General features: G+C 37.1%; 5 protein-coding genes and 2 non-coding genes across 7 annotated transcripts; 4 read left to right on the top strand and 3 right to left on the bottom strand.

The window, feature by feature from the left end:
• The first annotated feature begins 2,457 nt into the window (after positions 1-2,457).
• On the top strand, positions 2,458-5,077 carry LOC145570601 (ubiquitin-ribosomal protein eL40 fusion protein). The gene is made up of 5 exons (XM_081629725.1): positions 2,458-2,610; positions 2,725-2,811; positions 2,933-3,035; positions 4,474-4,540; positions 4,770-5,077. The coding sequence occupies exons 1-5, from the start codon at positions 2,508-2,510 to the stop codon at positions 4,794-4,796; spliced, it is 387 nt and encodes a 128-aa protein (XP_081485851.1). The 5' UTR covers positions 2,458-2,507; the 3' UTR covers positions 4,797-5,077.
• Positions 3,172-3,277, top strand: LOC145573588 (small nucleolar RNA snoR99). The gene has a single exon (XR_014097572.1). It is a non-coding gene; the product is annotated as a small nucleolar RNA snoR99 (small nucleolar RNA).
• Positions 4,133-4,223, top strand: LOC145573285 (small nucleolar RNA SNORD24). The gene has a single exon (XR_014097334.1). It is a non-coding gene; the product is annotated as a small nucleolar RNA SNORD24 (small nucleolar RNA).
• Positions 5,078-7,884: 2,807 nt separating the features above from the next.
• Positions 7,885-9,470, bottom strand: LOC145571307 (FBD-associated F-box protein At4g10400-like). The gene is made up of 3 exons (XM_081630363.1): positions 8,505-9,470; positions 8,267-8,422; positions 7,885-8,187 (listed from the first exon to the last, which is right to left on the bottom strand). Exons 1-3 carry the CDS (start codon positions 9,468-9,470, stop codon positions 7,885-7,887), a joined length of 1,425 nt encoding a protein of 474 aa, XP_081486489.1.
• Positions 9,471-11,024: 1,554 nt separating this feature from the next.
• On the bottom strand, positions 11,025-12,727 carry LOC145571306 (F-box/FBD/LRR-repeat protein At5g53840-like). The gene is made up of 4 exons (XM_081630362.1): positions 11,753-12,727; positions 11,509-11,664; positions 11,417-11,426; positions 11,025-11,302 (listed from the first exon to the last, which is right to left on the bottom strand). Exons 1-4 carry the CDS (start codon positions 12,725-12,727, stop codon positions 11,025-11,027), a joined length of 1,419 nt encoding a protein of 472 aa, XP_081486488.1.
• Positions 12,728-16,020: 3,293 nt separating this feature from the next.
• LOC145571304 (uncharacterized) lies at positions 16,021-17,256 on the top strand. The gene has a single exon (XM_081630361.1). It carries the CDS (start codon positions 16,021-16,023, stop codon positions 17,254-17,256), a length of 1,236 nt encoding a protein of 411 aa, XP_081486487.1.
• A 2,466-nt stretch (positions 17,257-19,722) lies between these two features.
• Positions 19,723-20,769, bottom strand: LOC145571303 (F-box/FBD/LRR-repeat protein At1g16930-like). Its single transcript, XM_081630360.1, has one exon. It carries the CDS (start codon positions 20,767-20,769, stop codon positions 19,723-19,725), a length of 1,047 nt encoding a protein of 348 aa, XP_081486486.1.
• Positions 20,770-21,775: the final 1,006 nt, after the last annotated feature.

Raw genomic sequence — 21,775 nt, 5'->3', positions numbered from 1 at the left:
TGGAGATTTGTTGAGTGGCCATTATTTGAATTAAGCTTCATTTCAAGAATTTAAATTATTGTTTGTGATATCTTAGGTTAATTCAAGAGTTCTGCAATATGTAGTTTTTTTTTAATGAACTATATTACAAGATAAGTGTAGTGTTAAGAGTTCTTAGTTAACATGTTTAAATCGGGCTATTGTGATGTTCTTTGAACACATCAAGAAGTAATTGTGAGTCACTAGCTCACTACAAAAACATTGTGAATATTCAACGGGTCAAGTATTACTTTAGGTTTTGGCAACACACACCCACGATACCAAAAAAGAGATACATACATAGAATTCCTTAAGGGGGTGTTTGGTTCGCAAAGTGGTATAGATTTGGAATCAGGAATAGGGTTAAGGTGGTATCGGATTGGAACTTGATACTTAATACCATGTGTTTGGTTCAATTCTAGAATGGAATATCATCCCCTTAATTTCATGTATTTGATACCTAAGAGAATGGAATGATCCAAATCCACCTTGCCCCAAGGTTTCTAAACCTCATATCTCATGGGTTTGAGGTATGGGTTTAAAAATCATATTTTTGACAACCAAACATATGTTGTGGATTTTGGTCATTCTAAACCCATACCTCATACCTATAATCCGCTAACTAAACGTCCCCTAAGTCATTAGTAATAAAAGAAAAAAACTTTGTGATAGATGTAACCCATCTTTATTCAACTTATGCCCCGTTCTTTAGAACTGCTCTGCTCTGCTTTGCTATGCTATGCTATGTTGAGCCCTGCTCTGTTTTGCTCAAAAGAAATCTGCTCTGCTCTACTCTATTTTCAAATAATAATTAATAATAACAATAATAATTAATATTGTATTGATGATAATAATCTATTATTTTAAATAATTATAATAATGATTAATATTAAAAATAATTATAATAATTATTAATATTAATAATAATTAATATTTATTAATCATAATAATTAATAAGGAAAATTTGCAAATTGCAGCAATTTAAAGTTCGTATTTTGCAAATTACAGCCATTTAAAAAAAATTGCAAATTGCAGCCCAAAAGTTCGTATAAATTGTAAATTGCAGCCTAATTCAACTTTTTCATCGGTTTACATGTCAAAAAAATTTCGGTTAAGGTTTTAGGGGTCATTTTATTCCTTAAGGTTCCGAATTGAGCTCGGAATTAGCAAAAAAATAACGTAAATGTCTCATTTTTACAGTTTCTCATAAATCGATACATTTTAATTACGCAAAACGAGGCACTTGTGTTATTTTTTTAAATGGCTGCAATATGCAAATTTTCCAATTAATAATAATAATTATCAATAATAATATTTAATAATTCAAACTATTAAGAATTAATATTTAATAATATTATTAATTAATAATTTCTAATAATTATAAAAATTCTTTTAAATAAATAAATAATAATAATAATAACAATTAATAACAATTTCTCTTTATAAACATTTGATACTAGAATCACAATGTATAGAAACATTTAATGTGGGTATTGATTGTTAGTTCATTGAGTTGAATTATTTTTCAAATCTTTCCATACAATTTAAGAATTAATAAAAAGAGGTTGTTTTCAAGTAGTACTTTGTATATCATATTATTTTGAGGGTTAAAAATATATGATTAAGACATATTTATAAGTAAAATCATTATTACTCATTAAATCATTTTATTTTAAAATTTTGTGAAATGAATATAAGTAAACTGTTATCTTTTATCTTTCTACTATTAACATATGTTAAATATGCTACACATTTATTTATGTTTTCACTCACCTAAATCAATGGCATATGCACTTAATAATAATAATAATAATAATAATAATAACAACAACAACAACAACAACAGCATTAATAATAATAACATTAATAATAGTATTAATAATAATGTTGAAATCTACTCTACTTGGCTCAGCTCTGCTCTACTGAAATTTAATCTGCTCTGCTGACCCTGCTCTACTCTGCTCAGAAGCTCAAAAGAACAGGGCCTTATTCAAATATAAGTACCTTAATTTTTCTGTAAAATTAGAAAAGTTATGTTCAAAACAAGCTTTATCATGTTACATGCGATTTTCAATCTTTATGTCTTTCATAAATTCTTATATGTGGCTGTGGATTGTGGTGAGCCATTAGCCCATTAGAAATTACTTCATTAATATTACGGGGTTTACCCAATAAGTGTTATAAAGATTAATTTCGTCAATATTATAGGAAAATGTATTAGAGTAAATTCATTAGTATTACGAATACAAAAATTATTTCGTTTTATATATTTTTCCATCAGGAAAATAGAAATAAAAATTTGATCAACTAAGATAAATTAATGTGGAGTAAACATAGTTTTAATTTACGGAGTATCGTTGTTTTACCGTCCCTTTCCCTTGATACGATAGTAAAGTAATTAATTCCAAAACCCTAATCGACGCCGAACTATAAATAGAAGCTATGAAACCTCAAATTTCCATGCCGTCGTCTGAAAAAAAGCTTGAAAGATGCAGATCTTCGTGAAAACCCTAACTGGTAAGACCATCACCCTTGAGGTCGAAAGCAGTGATACCATCGACAATGTCAAGGCCAAGATCCAAGACAAAGAAGGTCCCTTTTCATTTCTCTTCATTTTAATTTCATACATTTTGAATTTCAGATGATTTTATGTTTGTTGTGTTCTTTTTCAATTCTAATTTTTGTTGGGGTTTTCGAAATTTGCAGGAATTCCTCCAGACCAGCAGCGTTTGATCTTCGCTGGTAAGCAGCTTGAAGATGGACGCACTCTTGCTGACTACAACATCCAGAAAGGTACAATTTTTGATGGTTTTCTGATTTATTTAGTTGATTTATTTTGTTGGTTTGCTTAATTTGTTGATTAATTTTCTGGGTTTGTTATATATGTTGATATATTTTCTGGGTTTGTCAACAGAATCAACACTTCACTTGGTGTTGAGGTTGAGGGGAGGAATTATTGAGCCTTCATTGATGGCTTTGGCCCGTAAATTCAACCAGGACAAGATGATTTGCCGCAAGTATGTTTTCTCTCTCCTTTATTTTTGCTGTTTTCCGTGGTAATTAAGGATGTGATTATTGTGGTAGTTAGTGGATTAAGTGAGATTAATTTGCGTTGTATTGGGACATTAACTTAACCTTATCGGCAATTACACCGTGCTAATGAGGATATACAAGGTCCCCAAATTAATATTCCATTCTTCAACTTTATCAGCTGACTTTACTTTTTATTTGCCAGTTGATTTTCATGGTTGGTACATTTGTTGTATTATTGTTGGTTTCATTGTTAATTGAAGTGCTGTTTGAGTATTTGAGCATTGGTTCTGTGTGCTTGGTTGTGGGCTCTGCCTGTGCTTTTGTGTTCGGCCTGTTTGCAATCTGAAAAAGGATTGACCTTTGAGTTAACTTTGCGATAATAGGGGGAAAACTAGTTTATTGGGGTTTATGATGTTTCATTGAATGGTTGTATCATGTGCTCTTTCGAGTACGCGGAGTGTGGAAGTATGTGTTAATGTGTGTGTGAGGGGGGAGTATCTGCTGGTGTTTTTTACTACCTTTTGCTATGAAGGTGAAGTTTTTTTCTTTGAGCTTTTGTTATTTGCTTGATTTGGTCTTGTTGCCTTTGGTGTTATGCCTCATTTGTTCAGTAGGACAAGGTGATTGGGTTATTACAAATTTATGGTTATCTTTCTTGGGGTTTAGTGTAGGTAGAATGTATAGCAGTTGCAATGTTAAGTATGACTAGAATGTTTATACATTTTTTGCACTATGCTTAATGAAAACGCCTCAACATTGAGTGTGCAAAGGGAGAAAATAAGTGAATGGGGTGGGCGGGCATGTAACTCATTGATAGGTATGTAAATGTTACGAGTAGAAAGGTTTTTGGATCCTGAACCTTGAAGTTTATGAGATAGGAGTTGGGATATATCAGGCTGATTTTCACGAATCTGAAGAACGATAACAAATTGGGCTGTTTCATCACTCAAAGCCTTACAGACTTACAGTGCATCTCTTCTTGCATCCTCTGTGTTTCCTTCGCATCAACTTTGTTTCGAATTATTCCCTTGATGTAGATATCTTTTTTGGTCAAGTGAAGAGGGTTTATATGACAAACTTTGGCCAGTGATGTAAGGAATATATTTGCTACTCTTGATTGGATTCATCATGGATCCATGTGATGATCATTTTCCACCAAGATCTCTGAGGCCACTCCCTAAATTTTTGTTGCCACCCTTTTTATTTTATTTTGAGTCCAGTATCTGATGCATCATTCCATGTCTTGTAACAAGAGGTTCATCCCCCGTGTACTGGATTGTTTCTGAATTATTACTTCATTTTCATGCTTTTATGTGTATGTATTTGATGTAACCAATTTTTCTTTCTCCAATTCTATATTTTGGTCTCATAGTCTGCTTGATTATAGGCTCCTTTGTTTGACACTTTTTCAACTTCTTGTAGGTGCTATGCACGTCTCCATCCCAGGGCTGTGAATTGCCGAAAGAAGAAGTGTGGGCACAGTAACCAGGTCTTTACCATTTTTCATTGTACTGTTTGATGGTTATTGAGTTGCTCCATTCTTATCTCATATAATAATAACATTAAAATTCTTTTATAAAAATAATAATGAAAAGCTTGTACAATTAAAAATGTAAACTAAAGGTTGCATGTGTTGATGTACGAGCTCATTGTCCAATATATTCTGAAAGCTTTGATATGGATCAGTTGCTTATTGTGCTTTTTATAATGTACTACAGCTGAGGCCAAAGAAGAAGATCAAGTAAGCTATTGCAGATTGCTGTATCATCATTCAAGCTGGTTGTCATGATAGTTTCAAAGTTTTGGCCGGGTGTACTCTAACCAAGGTTGCCCGTCAATTGTCTGTATTGTGTTTGTACCTTAAGCTAATGTTGTCTGTATTTTGTTCTTTGGAAACAATTACTCATGTTGGCCGTAGGATGATGCAGTTTTTGTTTGTGTGTCGTGTTTTAGAATGGTTGAATCTGTTGTATGGATAGAACAGTCATGATATATGGAGCAACATTTTGGTCTATGATTTTGGAAATTTCTATTGAGTAGCAATTTTGATTTTTGGCTTCGTTCCATCTCTCAATTTCATGTGAAATCTGGCTTATATTGCTCTGAACTTAAAGTAATCATGTTACGAGAAGTCCTAGTAACATAAAATTCTAAAGGCTCGAGATGGGTGCGTTACTTGGTTGAACGAATGACAATTTTTCTATTGTTTGGTGTTGAATATTGAGGTAAATGATTTAGATAGTGTGCAAATTATTAAATCCTGAAACTTAATCGCTCGGGTGTTGAATATTGAGGTAAATGATTTAGATAGTGTGCAAATTATTAAATCCTGAAACTTAATCGCTCGGGTTCGGTCTAGGTCTCTCCTACAAGAGAAGTAAAGAGAGAATCAGCTCCTTTTTTTCTTATCGTCTGTCTAGTTAGATTGTAATTGTATACTAGAGTACATGACAAAGTAGTTGCTTACTTGCTTAGAGTGCTAACTGCTAAGTGCTACACTAGCACATGTACACGATTTTTGGATTATTATTATTGGACAAACACTGCTTTAAGTGGTAAGAAGTTTGTTGTATCTAAGGTAATGTGTGCAAATCAAATCTTTAGATATGCGTGGGCACGAATCCGACAACTCTCGAGCAAGGTTTGGGTAAAGTATACAAGTATCAAATTATATTTGGGGAAAAAAGAAGAAGCTTGAATTAAAATGTGAAAATAAACAATTTCGTTAAAAATGATTATGGATTTTGCTATTGGCTTCCTAGCACTTAAAGATATTGAGGCCTGCTACTAAACTTTAAGGCAATTGTTTAGGCAACATTTGAGATATCTATTACGGAGTACAAGCTTAAGAGAATTTCACGTCATAGCCTTAAATGTAAAGGGCAATGAGCCAAATATATCATACAAATCCAAACTCAAAACTCGAAAGAGAAGGATATCAAAAGATCATAGGAACCGTTACCGCCACTTCTCATCCCATATTCTTATTACAGTTCTGCTGTTTGATGAACTCAACAAATAGAGCAAAATCAGATCGTTAGACATTTTGTCTGAGGAGATTTACATTAAATACGACAAATAGATGTGGAATTTTAACTTCTAAATCCAAATATTTTGCGAATAGCTTTCCTCACCAACTTCTTGTAAACATGGACCTGACAAGTCTTGAAAGCTATATCAAACAAGAGTAGTTTCTCCTTCATCTCATCTTTGAGAGGACAAGGATCAGTTGTGATCATCATATCCCGTAACACTTGATGCGTGAAAAGAACCTTTCCATATCATGTACTTCCATTGTTCACAGCCATCTCCAATTTACTCTCAAAGAACATCTTTAATCTATCACCATCGTATACGTGTCTACGTAAGGCTCACACTGTAAATTTATGATCATCCTTAACACCTTGAAAGCGTTAGTGAGCCCTGCCCTGCTGGATCAAATCTTTCAATGTTATATTGCAAATACTGTCATTAGGCATAGCTCTTATACCATTTGTTTATTTTTCGACTTGAAATACATCTTTGAGCTGATTTACATTACAAAAGACCAATTATGTGCAGCTAAATATGGAGAAATCCTACGTTTTTCCATGAGGGAAATATGAAGAATATCCCGTCCACTTTCTGCATCCTAGCATCCGGTCTCAACAATGATGCAATATATCTCAACCTTTATCATGCCCTTTTCCTTCAAATAGTTCATAATATCCCCCACATAATCTTCAAGTGCCTTATATTGGCTAGAGACTTGATAATTCTGTTGTAAGTGACAAATCTCCAACACTATTAATGTAATCATGTAGCTAGCATGCCCATGGACAGACATGATAAGATGTTAACCCGTATATTCAAATTCCTCAGAGCGTTCTTAACCATTTCAGGAGAAGACCTAAACCTCCATGATCAAGCCTTCGTCAAATTCTACTTCAGGGTTGATATCATAAATTCACATACAAAGTGTATCTTGAGATAAAGAATCATATGAATTTTTAACTGCTGCATCTGAAGTGTACATTCTTGTACCTAACCAATTTCTTTCATCACTTTAAATTTGAAACTGATGTACAATATGATTACCTGCAGCATTCAAAAGAACAAGCTAATGTAGTGGTTGGTATTGGTGTCAATCACGAAGAATAGCCTGCAAGTACAATGCATCAAACCGAGCCATATATGTGGTTTATAAGGTACTAATTTGATAAGTATGAATGCATAACCACATATATATGCCACTGAAACAAGAGAAAACACAGCAAAGAAGCTGCAGAAAGAATGCAATATATGAGAAAATCCAGAGGATAAAACTAACATGTAAAACTATACCATTTTCCATTTATCTCTCAATTAGCCAGCATTATACCATTTTCCACTAAGTTTCTCAATGCAACAATGATGCTTTTGCTTCGTCAATACGCATGCGACTAACACTATGATTTTTACTTCGTACTATCTGATTTCCTGTGAGATTAAGAAGTTAACATCTTATGCAAGTATTCAGAAGAAATATTAAGGGGTACCCTGCCGCTGAAGTTTAAGGCAAGGCAACTCTTAGAATTAGATGTGCATTACAACATAAAAAGAGTTTTTAAGACTTTAAGTCCTAAAACTCTTAGAAATATATAGGGCATTGAACAATAATACATCAGGAGATCATAGAAACCATTACTGCTTATTACTGTTCTGCTGTATGATGAAATTCATGAACCAGAGCAAAATCGGATCATCATGCATCATCAGACATCAAACGCTAATTGCTACCTCAAATGCTACTGCTGAACAGGGACTAGATAGGACAGAATGACTTGAATGTCTAACCCTCAGTGAATCCAAATCTTAAGGGAAAAGCTTCCTCTCCACATTCTTGTTAACATGGACCTTACAAGTCTTGGAAGCTGTATCAAACATGAGTAGTTTCTTAATCTCATCTTTGACAGGAAAAGGGTAAGTTTTGATCATCATAACCTGTAACACTTGAGCATTTTTCAGAAAATACTCTGCCAGTAGGAGCTCATCTTTGCGCCCTTCAAAACATGAGAACAAAACATACTCTAAGGTCAGCTTCAAACACTCAGGAATATTGTTTGGTGGATTCCATGCATATTGGTTATCGCCATTATCCCAGGGGGTATAAAGTTCCTATCAAAAAAAGAAAACTCAGCAAAGTATGAAAAGATATATAAGATGAAGCTGTCGAACTATATATTTTAAGGCTCACCTTGCTCAGCTGAAGAGATTCTAGTTTAGGCGAGTTTTTGAGAAAATGTGGCAGCAAAGTCCAGTCATGGAATTCAGATGCCCTCAACTCCAAGGTTGTTAAAAGAGAAAATTCTGGCCAAGGGAGACCAAGTCGATTGACCGACAATTCAAGATTCTACAAAACACAGAGAAACAATTTCATTTTAAAGAATTTTTTTTTACAAGTATCAGTTATGGTTTCGGAAACACAAACATACCACTAAAGAATCAGCAGATACTGCTAACTTTTTGGTCATAGCAATGCCAAATAGAAGGTTATGCAGTCGACTGATATGATCAACTTCTGGATTGTCAAACCAAGGTGCTTCATAATTCAGTTTAACAAAATTCAAAGAACCCACATCCTTCATTACATATTTTGCACATGTTTTATCTAATATACGGAGAACTTGCAGCTTTGAGGCATCAATGTTGACAGTGTGTGGATGAACTCTCTGTACATCAGTTGTCAGATCTAACACCAATTTCTTCAGGGTAGGACTGCGTAAATCAAACTCAAAGTCTAATATTGATTCAAGAAATTCTGTTCTTGAATCAAGAAATCCCACAAGTTCTAATTCCTCTAACACAGGACTGCGAGAGAGGAGTCTGTCCAATGCGGAGCAATGGTTTTTGTAAGGAAAACAGCCCGTAAAATGCAGAGCCTTGAGACATGGAAAACAGGCCAACGAGTCAGGAATATTAACCTTGAAGAACAAATTCAGCTTGAGAAATACAAAAGTGTTATAGGTAATGTTGCAAGTAGGGTAGGAAGATAACACGATTTTTCTGTAATCGATATCTTTAGCAGCCATAGTCAAGAAAAGTACTTCAGTCCGATTCACAGCAGAAGAAATCAACTCATTAACAACAGACAAGTCTTTAAATCCTTTGCTTACTCGATAATCCAAATAAACTATCTTAACCATCTTGCAGTGTTGTAATACATGACTAACAAACCTCTCAAATTTCTTCCGCGTTTCATCTGCACCCTTAGCTAAGTCAAGAATGGTCAACAAGGTCCAAAGATACCTCCATCTCGACGACAAAATGCAAGTTCTAACAGCATCTCTAATTGGAATCCTAGAAAGTATTTTGTGCACCAACACATGATCTGGCAAGCTGCTAATCCTATCCTCTCCTCTGTCCTCACCCTCGCCTAGATACCGGCCATTTAAGTTCATTTTGAACAAACCTATGTCTTCATGAACGCGGCAATGGAATTAGAAAATTGTTGAATGAACTTGTAAACAGAAAATTCCTCAACCAACATTGAAAATATACAAGTATATATTGTATAATGCATCATAATACAACTCATACGGTTTTTATATACTCAATTCAAAATTTTATATAAAGGAAGGAATCATTCAAAAGAGTATGTGTATTGAATGATTCCCTGTGTTTTGAATGATTCCCTCCCTTTCTAGATCGAGTTAAATTACTTTTTATATCCTCTTTTGTAAAGTTTTCTCAAATTTCAGTTTCATATATATCATCTTCTTGGATTTCACTCTACAATGTCATTCCTTACGATGATTTATGTTAGCCACTCTAAATTATTTTGAGATTAATGCTTCTTGTTATTGTTGTTGGGGTTTTAGAGTAAATGACAAATTAATAGAGAAGAGTGAATAGAATGGTTTTTGTATTGCTTGGTTATTATTCATCAATAGGTTGAGTATTTATACAAAACCTAACCTCATAATATAGGAAACAATATTCCTAAAAGATATACCATATATCCTAATGAATATATTCTCAAAATAATATCTTAACATAAATATCCTAAATATATTATTCTCTCAAATGATATATACGGAAAATATATCATACATATATTTTCATTCTTTTCAACGATGAGAACGTTCATCTTTTCGAACTCATCAGTCATCAATCAAACAGGAACGCCATTCTTTTCGAACCTGCAAATATAACAATTTTTGGTTTTTCCAGAGCAAAATCAAGCTCCAATCAAATATTGGTTTGTCAGAGTAAACCACACTCAAATTTCTTATTGGCCTTTCAGAGCAAACCACACTCAAATTTCTTATTGATTTTTCAGAGTAAACCACACTCAAATTTCTTATTGGTCTTTCAGAGTAAACCACACTCAAATCCAAAGAAGCAAAATTATGCTCGAATCAACTCACAAACCTCGTCTCACGGCACAAGGAGAACCAAATATATCTTGTCTCACGACACAAGAGAGCCGTTTTTTTTTTTTTTTTTTTTTGAATCTTTGAGAGTCAAAGACACACCAACAACTTTATTTTGATCTCAATGCTTACAAAAGCCACGCATGATGTAATGTATACATCAAGTCATCAACTCAAACTTTGCACCAACACTAACTTGCACAGCGGAATAAACTAAAAAAAAAATTTGGTAATTTTTGCTAAAGGATCATCCCACCGGTGGGTTTAATTTCTAACCCACCGGTAGGAGGGAAATTATTATGAACAGTCTCAAGATTTAACCTGCTCTTGATACCATGACAAATTAATAGAGAAGAGTGAATAGAATGGTTTTTGCATTGCTTGGTTATTATTCATCAATAGGTTGAGTATTTATACAAAACCTAACCTCATAAGATAGGAAACAATATTCCTAAAAGATATACCATATATCCTAATGATATATTCTCAAAATAATATCTTACCATAAATATCCTAAATATATTATTCTCTTAAATGATATATACGGAAAATATATCACACATATATTTTCCGATATCTCTAACAGTAAAGCCCAACAAAATTTAAACGCACTCCATAGCATGATCTGCACTTGATAAAACGCTTAACTTGGAGGTCTAACTCTCGGTGAATTAAAAGCTTGCTCTCCTCCTCCTTGTAAACATGGACCTGACAAGTCTTGGAAGCTGTATCAAACATGAGTAGTTTCTCCTTCATCTCATCTTTGACAGGATAAGGATCAGTTGTGATCATCATAACCTGTAACACTTGAGCATTCCTCAGAAAATACTCTGCAAGTTGGAGCTCATCTTTGCGTCCTTCAAAAGATGAAATTGAAACATACTTTAGGGTCAGCTTCAAACATTCAGGAATATTGTATGGTGGATTTCATGCATATAGGTCATCGCCGTTATCCCAGGGGTGGACTTTACCATAAAGTTCCTGTCAAAAAAGAAAACTCAGCAACTGTATCCACAATCTAAAAGGTTTAAGATCAAAGTCCTGAACTATATACAAGGCTCACCTTGTTCAACCGGAGAGATTCTAGTTTTGGCAAGATTTTGAGGAAATGTGGCAACAATGTCCAGTCATGGAATTCACATGCCCTCAACTCCAAGGTTGTTAAGTGAGAAAATTGTGGCCAAGGGAGAACGAGTCGACTGACCAACAATTCAAGATTCTACAAAACACAAAGAAACAAATTCATTTTAAAAGAAGTGTTATTCTTTGCACAAGTATCAGTTATGGTTTCAGAAACACAAACATACCACTAAGGAATCAGCAGATATTGCTAATTTTTTGGTCATAGCAATGCCAAATAGAAGACTACGCAGTCGACTGATATGCTCAAGCCCAACTTCTGGATTGTCGAACCAAGGGGTTCCATAATTAAGTTCAACAAATTCTAAAGAACCCACATTCTTCATTATATATTTTGCACTTGTTTTATCTAATATATGGAGAACTGGCAACTTTGAGGCATCAATGGTGACAGTGTGTGGATGAACTCTCTGTACATCAGTTTTCAGATGTAACTCCAATATCTTCAGGGTAGGAATGCATATATCAAACTCAAAGTTTGTTTTTGATTCAAGAAATTCCATTTTTGAATCTAGAAATCCCACAAGTTTGAAAACCTCCAATACAGGACTTCGAGAGATGAGTCTGTCCAATGCTGAGCATTGGTTTTCGTAAGGAAACCAGCCCGTAAAATGCAGAACCTTGAGACATGGAAAAGAGGCCAACGAGTCAGGAATATTAACCTTGAAGAACAACTTCAGCTTGAGATATACAAGCGTATTATAGGTAATGTTGCAAGTAGGGTAGGAAGAAAGCACGATTTTACTGCAATCGATATCTTTAGCTGCCAAAGTCAAGTACAGCACTTTAGGTTTCCGATCTACAGCAGAAGAAATCAACTCATTAACAACAGATAAGTCTTTAAATCTTTTCTTTACTCGATAAACCAAACTAACTTCCTTAACCAACTTGCAGTGTTGTAATACATGACTAGCAAACCCCTCAAATTTCTTCCGCCTTTCCTTTGTACGCTTAGCTAAGTTAAGATAGGTAAACGAGGTCCAAAGATACCTCCATCTCGACGACAAAATGCAAGTTCTAACAGCATCTCTAATTGGAATCTTAGAAAGAATTTTGCGCAACAACACATGATCTGGCAAGCTGCTAATCCTATCCTCTCCGCCGTCCTCACACTTGCTCAGACACCAGATTTTTTTCTTCATTTTGAACAAACCTATGTCTTCATGAAGGTGTCAATGGAATTAGAAAATTGTTGGATGAAATTGTAAACAGAACATAAAAAGCCCAGGTTAATTGTTTTACATGATGTTTTGGTAAAAAAAATTAACAACTTTATCCGGTCATCATCACTATAAGGCCTACTTTTATTGGAAAAAAATTGATTTATTTACGAAAACTCCACTTGATAAGCAATAATTATGTATATGAGAGATAAACTTGTATTTACCCAAATAGGAAATTCCTCAACTATATCAATCAATCAAAGCCTTAATCCCATAAGTAGAGTCGGTTACATGAACCAAATTCCTCAACTAACATTAAAAATATAATAGTATAATGCGTCATCATACAACTCATTCTGTTATGGTTTTGTCAAACTTTTTACATGTTTTTAATAATTCCCTCCCTTTTTATATACTAATTTTCTCAAACTAAGGGAGCAGACGCGCGCGTTGCGCGCGATATAATCGATGTTTACGGTCGAGTTGTAATAGCTTGTCACGACACCCAAAATTTACTGGCTAGGCTTTTTAACGCAAAAACTAAGAAATAAATTGTTGACAATCATATCCTTGCGTAGGTACAGAAATGTAACACTTGAAAGTGTATATATATATATATATATATATAATATACACTAATTCACTTTTTAGTTGTAAGCTTTTTGTGGTGCAATATGGCTTTTGTTGTGAATTATAATATACATCATCCGTCACTTTTAGTTGCAACACTTGAAAATATATATACATTTTTCATTTTTTTAAAATTGATCTTTATTTTATTAACTTTTTTTGTTGGAAAAAATAGTCACGTGGGATCTTATTAGATTCATCTCGATATATATATATATATATATATATATATATATATATATATATATATATATATATATATATATATATATATATATATATATATATATATATATATATATATATATATATATGTTTTAAATATTTAATCTTTAGATTTTTTACATGTCTATAATCCGAGATACAAGAGATTGAAATTATGTATGGACAAGCGTGAAAGTTAAAATGTTACAATTAAAAGTTAATGGAGAAAGTTTCAAAAGAAAAATGTCTAATTAGGTGATGAGGTAATTAAATTCAGTGGGTTTGTGTGTGTGTGTGTGTTTTTTTTTTTTAATGAAAATAGTAATAAAGTGGATTATATCCGGCCTATTCCCCCACCCCTTGAGGATTATTATCAGGTTAAATAGTTTTGCCTTCTAACGTTAGAAGAAAAATAACTTTGGGCGTTGGAAGTTGGAAGGAAGACTAAAGAAGTTAAGAGAAATAAATGCGGGAAGCATAAGAATTAATATGACATAAATGGGTATATGGGTAAATAAACATTTTAGAGGTAAAAAAGTCATCACACTAATCATAAGAGTTCTTTTGAACTTTTTATAAGGTAGGGATTATTTTGGAATTAAAGCTTGTAGTTCTTGTTGTTGGGTTATAGAGTAAAACCCAACAAAATATAAACACACTTGATAAAATGATCTGCAATTGAATTCCAATTTTTGAATATTCAGACATACATTTTTCTGTTTTTTACAATTACATGTAAGAATTGTAAGTATGACATGATAAGTTTTACATAAAACTACTACAGTAGTATGCAAATAGCAAGAAATAAAACTGCACATAAAAAATAGAAAAAATCAAGCAATACGTATAGAGAACAAAACCCAATTATCCCCAAATTGAATGAAAGTTAGGGTTCTTCTAAAAGGGCATAAAATTGAGAAAGACTTACCACTTACAGTTGCTGAAGACGGAACTAGCTAGGTGTTTGGGCCAAGTCCATTGTCCTAAGCTCATTGACCTGGAATTACGAAAATACCCCTCCATGATCCAGCCCATCATTAGTCAGAGCAAAGTACGGATTTACCCCTAACCTGTATAACTAAGTACAACTTCTGCCACCTAAAAGTACATCTATAAATAGCTCTCCAATCATTAATGATGGTAACTTTTTTTTTTCTAATTCTCTATCCTTCTCTCTCTAAAGTACTCTCTCTCTACTTTCTCTCACTAGAAAGTACATTCGCTCACTCAAGCATCGGAGGGGCTTTTCCGGGTCACACCCCCGGGGCAGTTAACCTTCCCTCTCTTTTGCAGGCCTAGCTCTCAGACAGCGAGGCGGAGCGGAGGGACATTCGGACATTCATTGGACTCAGCCTCTAGGACATCTTGATATTATTACCCTAACCCCGAGGAGAATTCTGTTTCCAGAAACAGGTGGCGCCGTCTGTGGGGAAAACTAACAAGAAGTCATGGTGAACACTAGGCGTCCCCGCAGCACATATCAAGATGCTACTAGACAAGCTCCGATTCTCTCGGCTAGGCATGCCCATATAGTCGAGGAGATAGAACCCCAAGCTCGTAGTGACTCCATTGGAGAGGTGAATAGCCCCCGGGTAGTCACCCGCCGAGACTTGGATCAGCTGGCGGCCCAGATCAACAAAAGCCTTGAAGAAAGCCTAAGGGCACTTGTCAACCAGAGCGTGGGGCAAAGCAGGCAGGGGAACGCTCCACAGCCTAACCTTCCGCCTCGCGTGTCCCATCTCCATCAAGCCTCCTCTCGGCCTCAGCATCAGGAATCCCGTCGCTCTCAACCGCATTAGTCCCCCAACCCCCAGCGGGAGATAAGGTAGCCAAGCCGACTAAGAGATGCTAGAGAGATAATTAATGACCGAAGGCTGAGGGAGGGAACTCTAGACGCTCGAGAGATAATCAACTCCAGGCGGGAGAACTCCAAGGAAGAGAATGATTCCCCCCATAAAGGTCGAACTAGAGTTCACTCTCGGCATGGATCAACAAGGTATAGGGATTGCATGATCCACTCAGCCACCTCCAGGCCAAGGGGGAGGTCCACTCAGCCCGCTCGTTCAGCAAGCAAAAGTCCCGAGCGTCCTTCCTCCCTCAGGCCAGGGAGGCTTGGGATTATCAAGAACATCACCCCCTTCAGCCAGGAGATAATGAATACCCCTATTCCTCCTAAGGTTAAAATCCCTACGTTGGACCCTTATGATGGAAAGACAGACCCAACGGACCATCTGAACGCTTACAAAGCACAGATGGGAGTCCAAACCAGGTGTGAAGCCTCATGGTGTATGTTCTTCCCTACTACTCTCAAAGGCATAGCTTAGACATGGTTCAACAACCTTACCCCAGGGAGCATAAGAACGTTTGACATGCTGGCTACCTAATTCAAAAAGCACTTCATCGCTGGAAATAGGCAAACAAAGACTAGCGTTCATCTGATGACGGTGAAGCAGGGAGAGAACGAAAGTCTGAAGGACTATATCAAAAGGTTCAACACCGAGTCCCAGCTCATCCCCGACCTCCAAGATAATGTTGCTTTTATAGCCCTTCTCTTCGGGCTCAAGTCCAACAAGCTAAAGTTTGAGCTCGTGCATGACAAAGTAAGTACCTTCTCTGAAGCCATGGAAAGAGCTGAAAGAATCATTGAGGCAAGTGAGGTGTGCAAGGCACCCGTGGCAAACAATAAGGGGAAGAGAAAGCAAGAAGATAACTATCATGAGAACAAGAATAGAAGGCCGAGGAGGGCTGAGAGTAATGATGAAGGACTCAAGTACAATGCTGATAAGCGTGAAATCTACTTGGACATAAAGAACAAGGCTATCCTCCCCAAGCCTAACCTAATGAACACACCGATAGAGCAGAGGAACAAGAAGCTCTGGTGTGAATACCATAGAGAGTGCGGTCTCACCACCCGGAACTGCAGAGAACTTAAGAGAGCCTTAGATAAGCTGGCAGAAGAAGGAAAGCTTAATCGATATCTCAAGTCCCCCCCGAAGGATAAACAAAGAAGCAAGGCTTCCAAGGTTGTGCAGGAAGCTCATAACTCAGCTGACACCAACATGAGCATCAATGTCATAGCCGGAGGATTTGCCTCCGGGGGTTTGTCTAACAGGGCACGCAAGAGTCATTTGCGGTCGTTCGAAGAACCTATCTACGATATTGGTACTCCCTCATCCCTCCCGAAAGACCCTCTCATGGTGTTCGGTGATGACAATGCTAAGAAGATTCAAAGGCCCCATGATGACCCTCTAGTGATTCATGTGAAGGTCGCCAACGCTAAGGTCAAAAAGATCTTGGTGGATAGCGGGAGTTCAGCCGAAATTATTACTTGGAAGTGCATTGAGAAAATGCGTTTTGGCAGGGGATACCTCACACCCCTGGAGAATCCATTAGTTGGCTTTGGGGGGCAGCATGTTTACCCCTTAGGAACGATCAAACTACCTGTCCGTTTAGGAGAAAAGAAGAAAGGGAGGAGCTTAGTACATACATTCTTAGTGGTGGTTCCCCCCTTGCCATACAACATGATTATTGGCCGGCCCCTACTCAACAGGGTCAAGGTCGCAATCTCAACCTATCACTTGCTCCTTCAATTCGAGACCGATGATGGCTCGGTGGGGAAGATATATGGAGATCAGTTCGAGGGGAGAAAATGCTATGTAGATGGCTTGAGGTAATCCGAGAACTCAGTCAATCAGGAAGATAAGGAGGCCAAGCGGAAAGCAATGGATGTTGATAAGCCCCAACTCCCCGTAATGAACATCTACATGGCTGAGAACCCTAAGCAATACGGTAGGCCTCGGCCTATTGAGGAGGATGAGAGCATACCTTTGGGGGATGACCCCGCTCTGTGAGAGTGGGAAAGAACTTGGACCCCCCAGCTCAAGGAAAAAATCATTCAAGTACTCAGAGAATTCAAAGACATCTTCTCTTTTATAGCAGATGAAATGCCGGGCATAGACCCCGAGGTGATGACCCACGAGCTGAATATCAAGGAGGGCTACAAGCGCGTCAAGTAGAAACTCCGACATGCCGGGCCGAAAAGAAACAAAGCTGCAGCTGCTGAGGTCAAAAAGCTTCTCGAAGCGGGTTTCATTCGTGAATGTCAATACACTGAGTGACTATCCAATGTCGTGCTTGTTAGGAAGGCAAATGGCTCATGGCGTATGTGTGTAGACTTTACAAATTTGAACAAGGCATGCCCGAAGGACGACCATCCTTTGCCCAAGATTGATAGGTTAGTGGATTCGACCGCTGGTCACGCCCTCCTAAGCTTCATGGATGCCAATGCGGGGTATCATCAGATACCCATGTCGGAGAAAGACCAAGCCCACACGACCTTCATCACTAGCCAGGGGGTATACTGCTATAATGTGATGCCATTCGGCTTAAAAAATGCCGGGGCCACATACCAGCGCCTAATGAATAAAATCTTTGAAGGGTTGCTAGGCCGGAATATTGAGGCCTATGTTGATGATATGATTGTTAAAAGCAAATAGAGCCCCGATCATACAACAGACCTAAGGGAAACATTCACCACCCTTAGAAAACATAAAATGAAACTCAATCCCAGCAAGTGTGTATTCGGGGTACAAGGTGGAAAGTGCCTAGGCTTTATGGTGAATCAGCGGGGCATTGATGCCGGACAAAATCCAAGCCATCCTCGACATGGAATCCCCCAGGAATGTGAAAGAAGTGCAACGCCTTACAGGCTGCCTAGCTGCGCTGGGGCGATTCCTATCCCAATCAGCTGACAAGAGTCTATCATTTTTCAAGGCACTCAAAAGACCCAAGTTCTTGTGGGATGAGGAGGCTGAGAAAGCTTTCCAGCATTTAAAGGAACATTTGACGAACACCCCGAAACTTGTTAGCCCCCTCCCTAGGGAAACATTGTTTGTATACTTGGCCATATCAAACTATGCCCTCAGTGCGGTTCTTGTTGCTGAGAGAGAGGAAGGCCAAATACCTGTCTACTTTGTCAGCCATGCCCTAAGGGGGGCCAAAACACGATATACTCTCATTGAGAAGGTGGTGTACGCTTTAGTGATGACCAGCAGGAAGTTAAAGCCATGCTTTCAAGCACACCCGATCAAAGTTCTTACTAGCCAGCCAATCAAGAAAGTGCTAGAGAGAAAAAACCATTCCTCCCGGATGACTGATTGGTCAGATCAATTGGCTGACTTTGGAATTGAATTTGAGCCCCGGAAGGCCATCAAAGCCCAAGCCCTGGCTGACTTCATAACTGAATGCGCTCACAGGCCTACCCCAATAGACACCTTCGCCCCCTGGGCTCTTTACATGGATGGGTCGTCTAGTAAGGTTGGAAGTGGGGCCGGGCTGGTAATCACTTCCCCGGAGGGAGAGAAATTTGAATACGCTGTTAAGTTCGCCTTCCATGCTTCTAACAATGAGGCTGAGTATGAAGCTCTCATCTTGGGGCTAAACTTGTGCCAATACATGAAAATTAAGTCAGTTCAAGTATGCTCAGACTCACAGCTCATAGTAGGGCAAATGACAAAAGAATTTGAAGTAAAGGAAGAAAACATGAAAGCCTATTTTGAAAAGGTTGAACTCTTAGTAAAATCGTTTTAACAATTTTGAGATCAATCACATTCCCCAGTCAGAAAACCAGCAAGATGATGCTCTTGCCCGCCTAGCAAGCTCGGCTGAGGGGATAGCCCCCCGAAACATCATGTGGGAAGTCTTAGAGAAACCAAGTACTCAAAGGCCCGCCATCACGGAAGTTGATAGAGGCGAGACTTGGATGGATAAAATCATTCTCTGCCTGAAGGGGGAGCTACCTGAGGATACCCCCGACTTCAAGATGATAAAAAACGGGCTGAATGGTTCTTACTTCATGACGGAACCCTCTATAAAAAGTCTTTCACACACCCGTTACTGAATTGCATAACCCCGGAGGAGGGGAATTATGTACTTAGAGAGATCTACGAAGGAGCATGTGGCAGCCACCAGGGTGGAAGAACTATAGCCGGAAAGGCACTGAGGGCTGGATTCTACTGGCCCACTCTGAGGAATGACTCCATGAAAATTGTCAAGATATGTGAGAAATGCCAAATGTATGCCGATATGCCTCACGTTCCGACCCATCCCCTCACAAGTATTCAGTCGGTCTTACCCTTTGATCATTGGGGCATGGACATCCTAGGGCCATTTCCCGTGGCCTCAGGGCAAAGAAAGTTTCTGATATGGACTGCAGAAGTTACCAGTAAAGAATCAGCAGATATTGATAATTCCTTAGTCTTAGCAATGCCAAAAAGAAGTCCAAGTAGTCGACGAATATGATCATCTTCTGGAGCATCGGTCCAAGAGGCTTCATAATCAACATCAACAAAATCTAAAGAACCCACATTTTCCAGTACATATTCTGCACAAGTTCCATCTGCTATATCGAAATCTTCCAGCTTCGGTGCATCAATTGTGACAGTGTGTGGATGAACTCCGTATACATCAGTTTTCATATTTAACCTCAACCGCTTCAGAGTAGGAACACGTAAATTAAACTCAAATTCAGCTTCTGATTCAAGATGTCCCTCAAGGTGTAAATCCTCTAACACAGGACTGTTAGACAGCAGTCTGTCGAATGCAGAGCAATGGTTTTCGTAAGGAAACCAGCCCGTAAACTGCAGAATTTTCAGACACGGAAAAGAGGCCAATGATGCAGGTATCTCAATCTCGAAGCATGACTTCAACTTGAGGATAACAATCGTGTTATAGGTAATGTTGCAAGTAGGGTACGAAGAAAGTACGATTTCTCTGAAATCGATAGTATCACCAAACAAATCCAAGATAAGCTGTTTAGGCTTTCGACTCACTGCAGAAGAAATCCACTCATCTATAAGGCAGAAGTCTCTTGATTCCCGACAAGCTAAACAGAATTTTTCCAAGTTAATCGACTTGCAGTGTTGTAAGACATGACTAACAAACCCATCAAATTTCTCTGGCTTTTCATCTTTAAAATCAACCAATTCAAGAGTGGTCACCCAAGTCCAAAGATACTTCCATCTCGACGACAAGATGCAAGTTCTAAGAGCTTCTTTAGTTGGAATCAAAGAAAGAATTTTGCCCAACACATGATCTGGCAAATTGCTGATTCTATCCTCCCCTCTGTCCTCACACTTGGCCGAACACCGGCTTTTTTTCTTCATTTTAAACAAGCCTTTGCTCTTCATGTTGAACAAATAATGTTTACTTCACAAAGATGACAATGAAATTAGAAATTTGGTGGATGAAATCATGGAATTGTTAAGCAAACCCAACAATAGCAAAAGTACATAGTGCATTATTATATGCACCCGAGAGCATGATGTACACTCAAATTCCAGTTTTTGAGCACATAACCGTACATTTAATTAGAAAATACTACATACATGTAAAATTGAGAGAAAGTAGGAAGACATAAATATCATTAAGCACTAACACAGTTATTAAGTATGCTAATTGTACATTTAAACAAATTTGTTATTAGAAAATTGTTTGATAAAATCATGGAATTGTTAACTATAAAATCCCCAAACCAGTTATACAAGTGCATAATACATGATAATTGTAGTTTTGTTGTAAGGCCCAACAACTAAATTATATACACCCGAGAGCATGATCAGACTCGAATTCCACTTACTAAGCATACATTTATATAATTTTGAAAATACTTGTTAAATCGAGAGAGATTTTAAAATGATAGATTTCATTAAACACTAACACAAATAAAGTATGCTAATCGCGCATAAAATAAAATATAATAGTTGATTTCTTAAGCATAACAAATAGCAAAAAATATAATTGCACAAAAAAAAGACACATTAATATTAAACAAATTAAAAGCCAATCTTGTTAAAATTGAACAAAAGTTAGTTAGAGTTTTGAGAAGACATACCACGTTAGTTGGATTTGAACTTTTAATTAGATGAGTTAAGTAAGATGGCAGTGAAAACTGAAAACCAAAGACATCAATCTAACTTCCTTCAAATTACGCGCGCTTTTAATTATGTGCCGCTCTCTTTTCCTTTTCCCGCCAAAAATTTGCTGCTCATTCTTCCTTTTCCCGCCAATTTTTTATATTGCATAAACTATTAAACTCTTTGTTTCCCGCCAAGTTTAGTCTTGGTTAAATAACTAAAAGTTTGACCAAAAAGGATTACTTTCTCTGTTTTTTAATATTTGTATTACTTTGGCCTA

Source organism: Chenopodium album, chromosome 12 (assembly GCF_948465745.1).
Source record: "Chenopodium album chromosome 12, dcCheAlbu1.1, whole genome shotgun sequence".
NCBI classification, from domain to species: domain Eukaryota; kingdom Viridiplantae; phylum Streptophyta; class Magnoliopsida; order Caryophyllales; family Amaranthaceae; genus Chenopodium; species Chenopodium album.
The sequence above is the reverse complement of the archived record's forward strand: the minus strand, read 5'-3'. Positions and strand labels throughout refer to the sequence as shown.

Bases quoted from the DNA above. Each gene is read 5' to 3' on its own strand.
- LOC145570601 (XM_081629725.1), top strand. From the start codon at position 2,508: ATGCAGATCTTCGTGAAAACCCTAACTGGTAAGACCATCACCCTTGAG. The intron at 2,611-2,724 runs GTCCCTTTTCAT...CGAAATTTGCAG, and splicing joins CAAGATCCAAGACAAAGAAG to GAATTCCTCCAGACCAGCAG. The intron at 2,812-2,932 runs GTACAATTTTTG...GTTTGTCAACAG, and splicing joins TGACTACAACATCCAGAAAG to AATCAACACTTCACTTGGTG.
- LOC145571307 (XM_081630363.1), bottom strand. From the start codon at position 9,470: ATGAACTTAAATGGCCGGTATCTAGGCGAGGGTGAGGACAGAGGAGAG. The intron at 8,423-8,504 runs GTATGTTTGTGT...TGTGTTTTGTAG, and splicing joins TATCTGCTGATTCTTTAGTG to AATCTTGAATTGTCGGTCAA. The intron at 8,188-8,266 runs GTGAGCCTTAAA...TTTTTTTGATAG, and splicing joins AATCTCTTCAGCTGAGCAAG to GAACTTTATACCCCCTGGGA.
- LOC145571306 (XM_081630362.1), bottom strand. From the start codon at position 12,727: ATGAAGAAAAAAATCTGGTGTCTGAGCAAGTGTGAGGACGGCGGAGAG. The intron at 11,665-11,752 runs GTATGTTTGTGT...TGTGTTTTGTAG, and splicing joins TATCTGCTGATTCCTTAGTG to AATCTTGAATTGTTGGTCAG.
- LOC145571304 (XM_081630361.1), top strand. From the start codon at position 16,021: ATGACGGTGAAGCAGGGAGAGAACGAAAGTCTGAAGGACTATATCAAA.
- LOC145571303 (XM_081630360.1), bottom strand. From the start codon at position 20,769: ATGAAGAGCAAAGGCTTGTTTAAAATGAAGAAAAAAAGCCGGTGTTCG.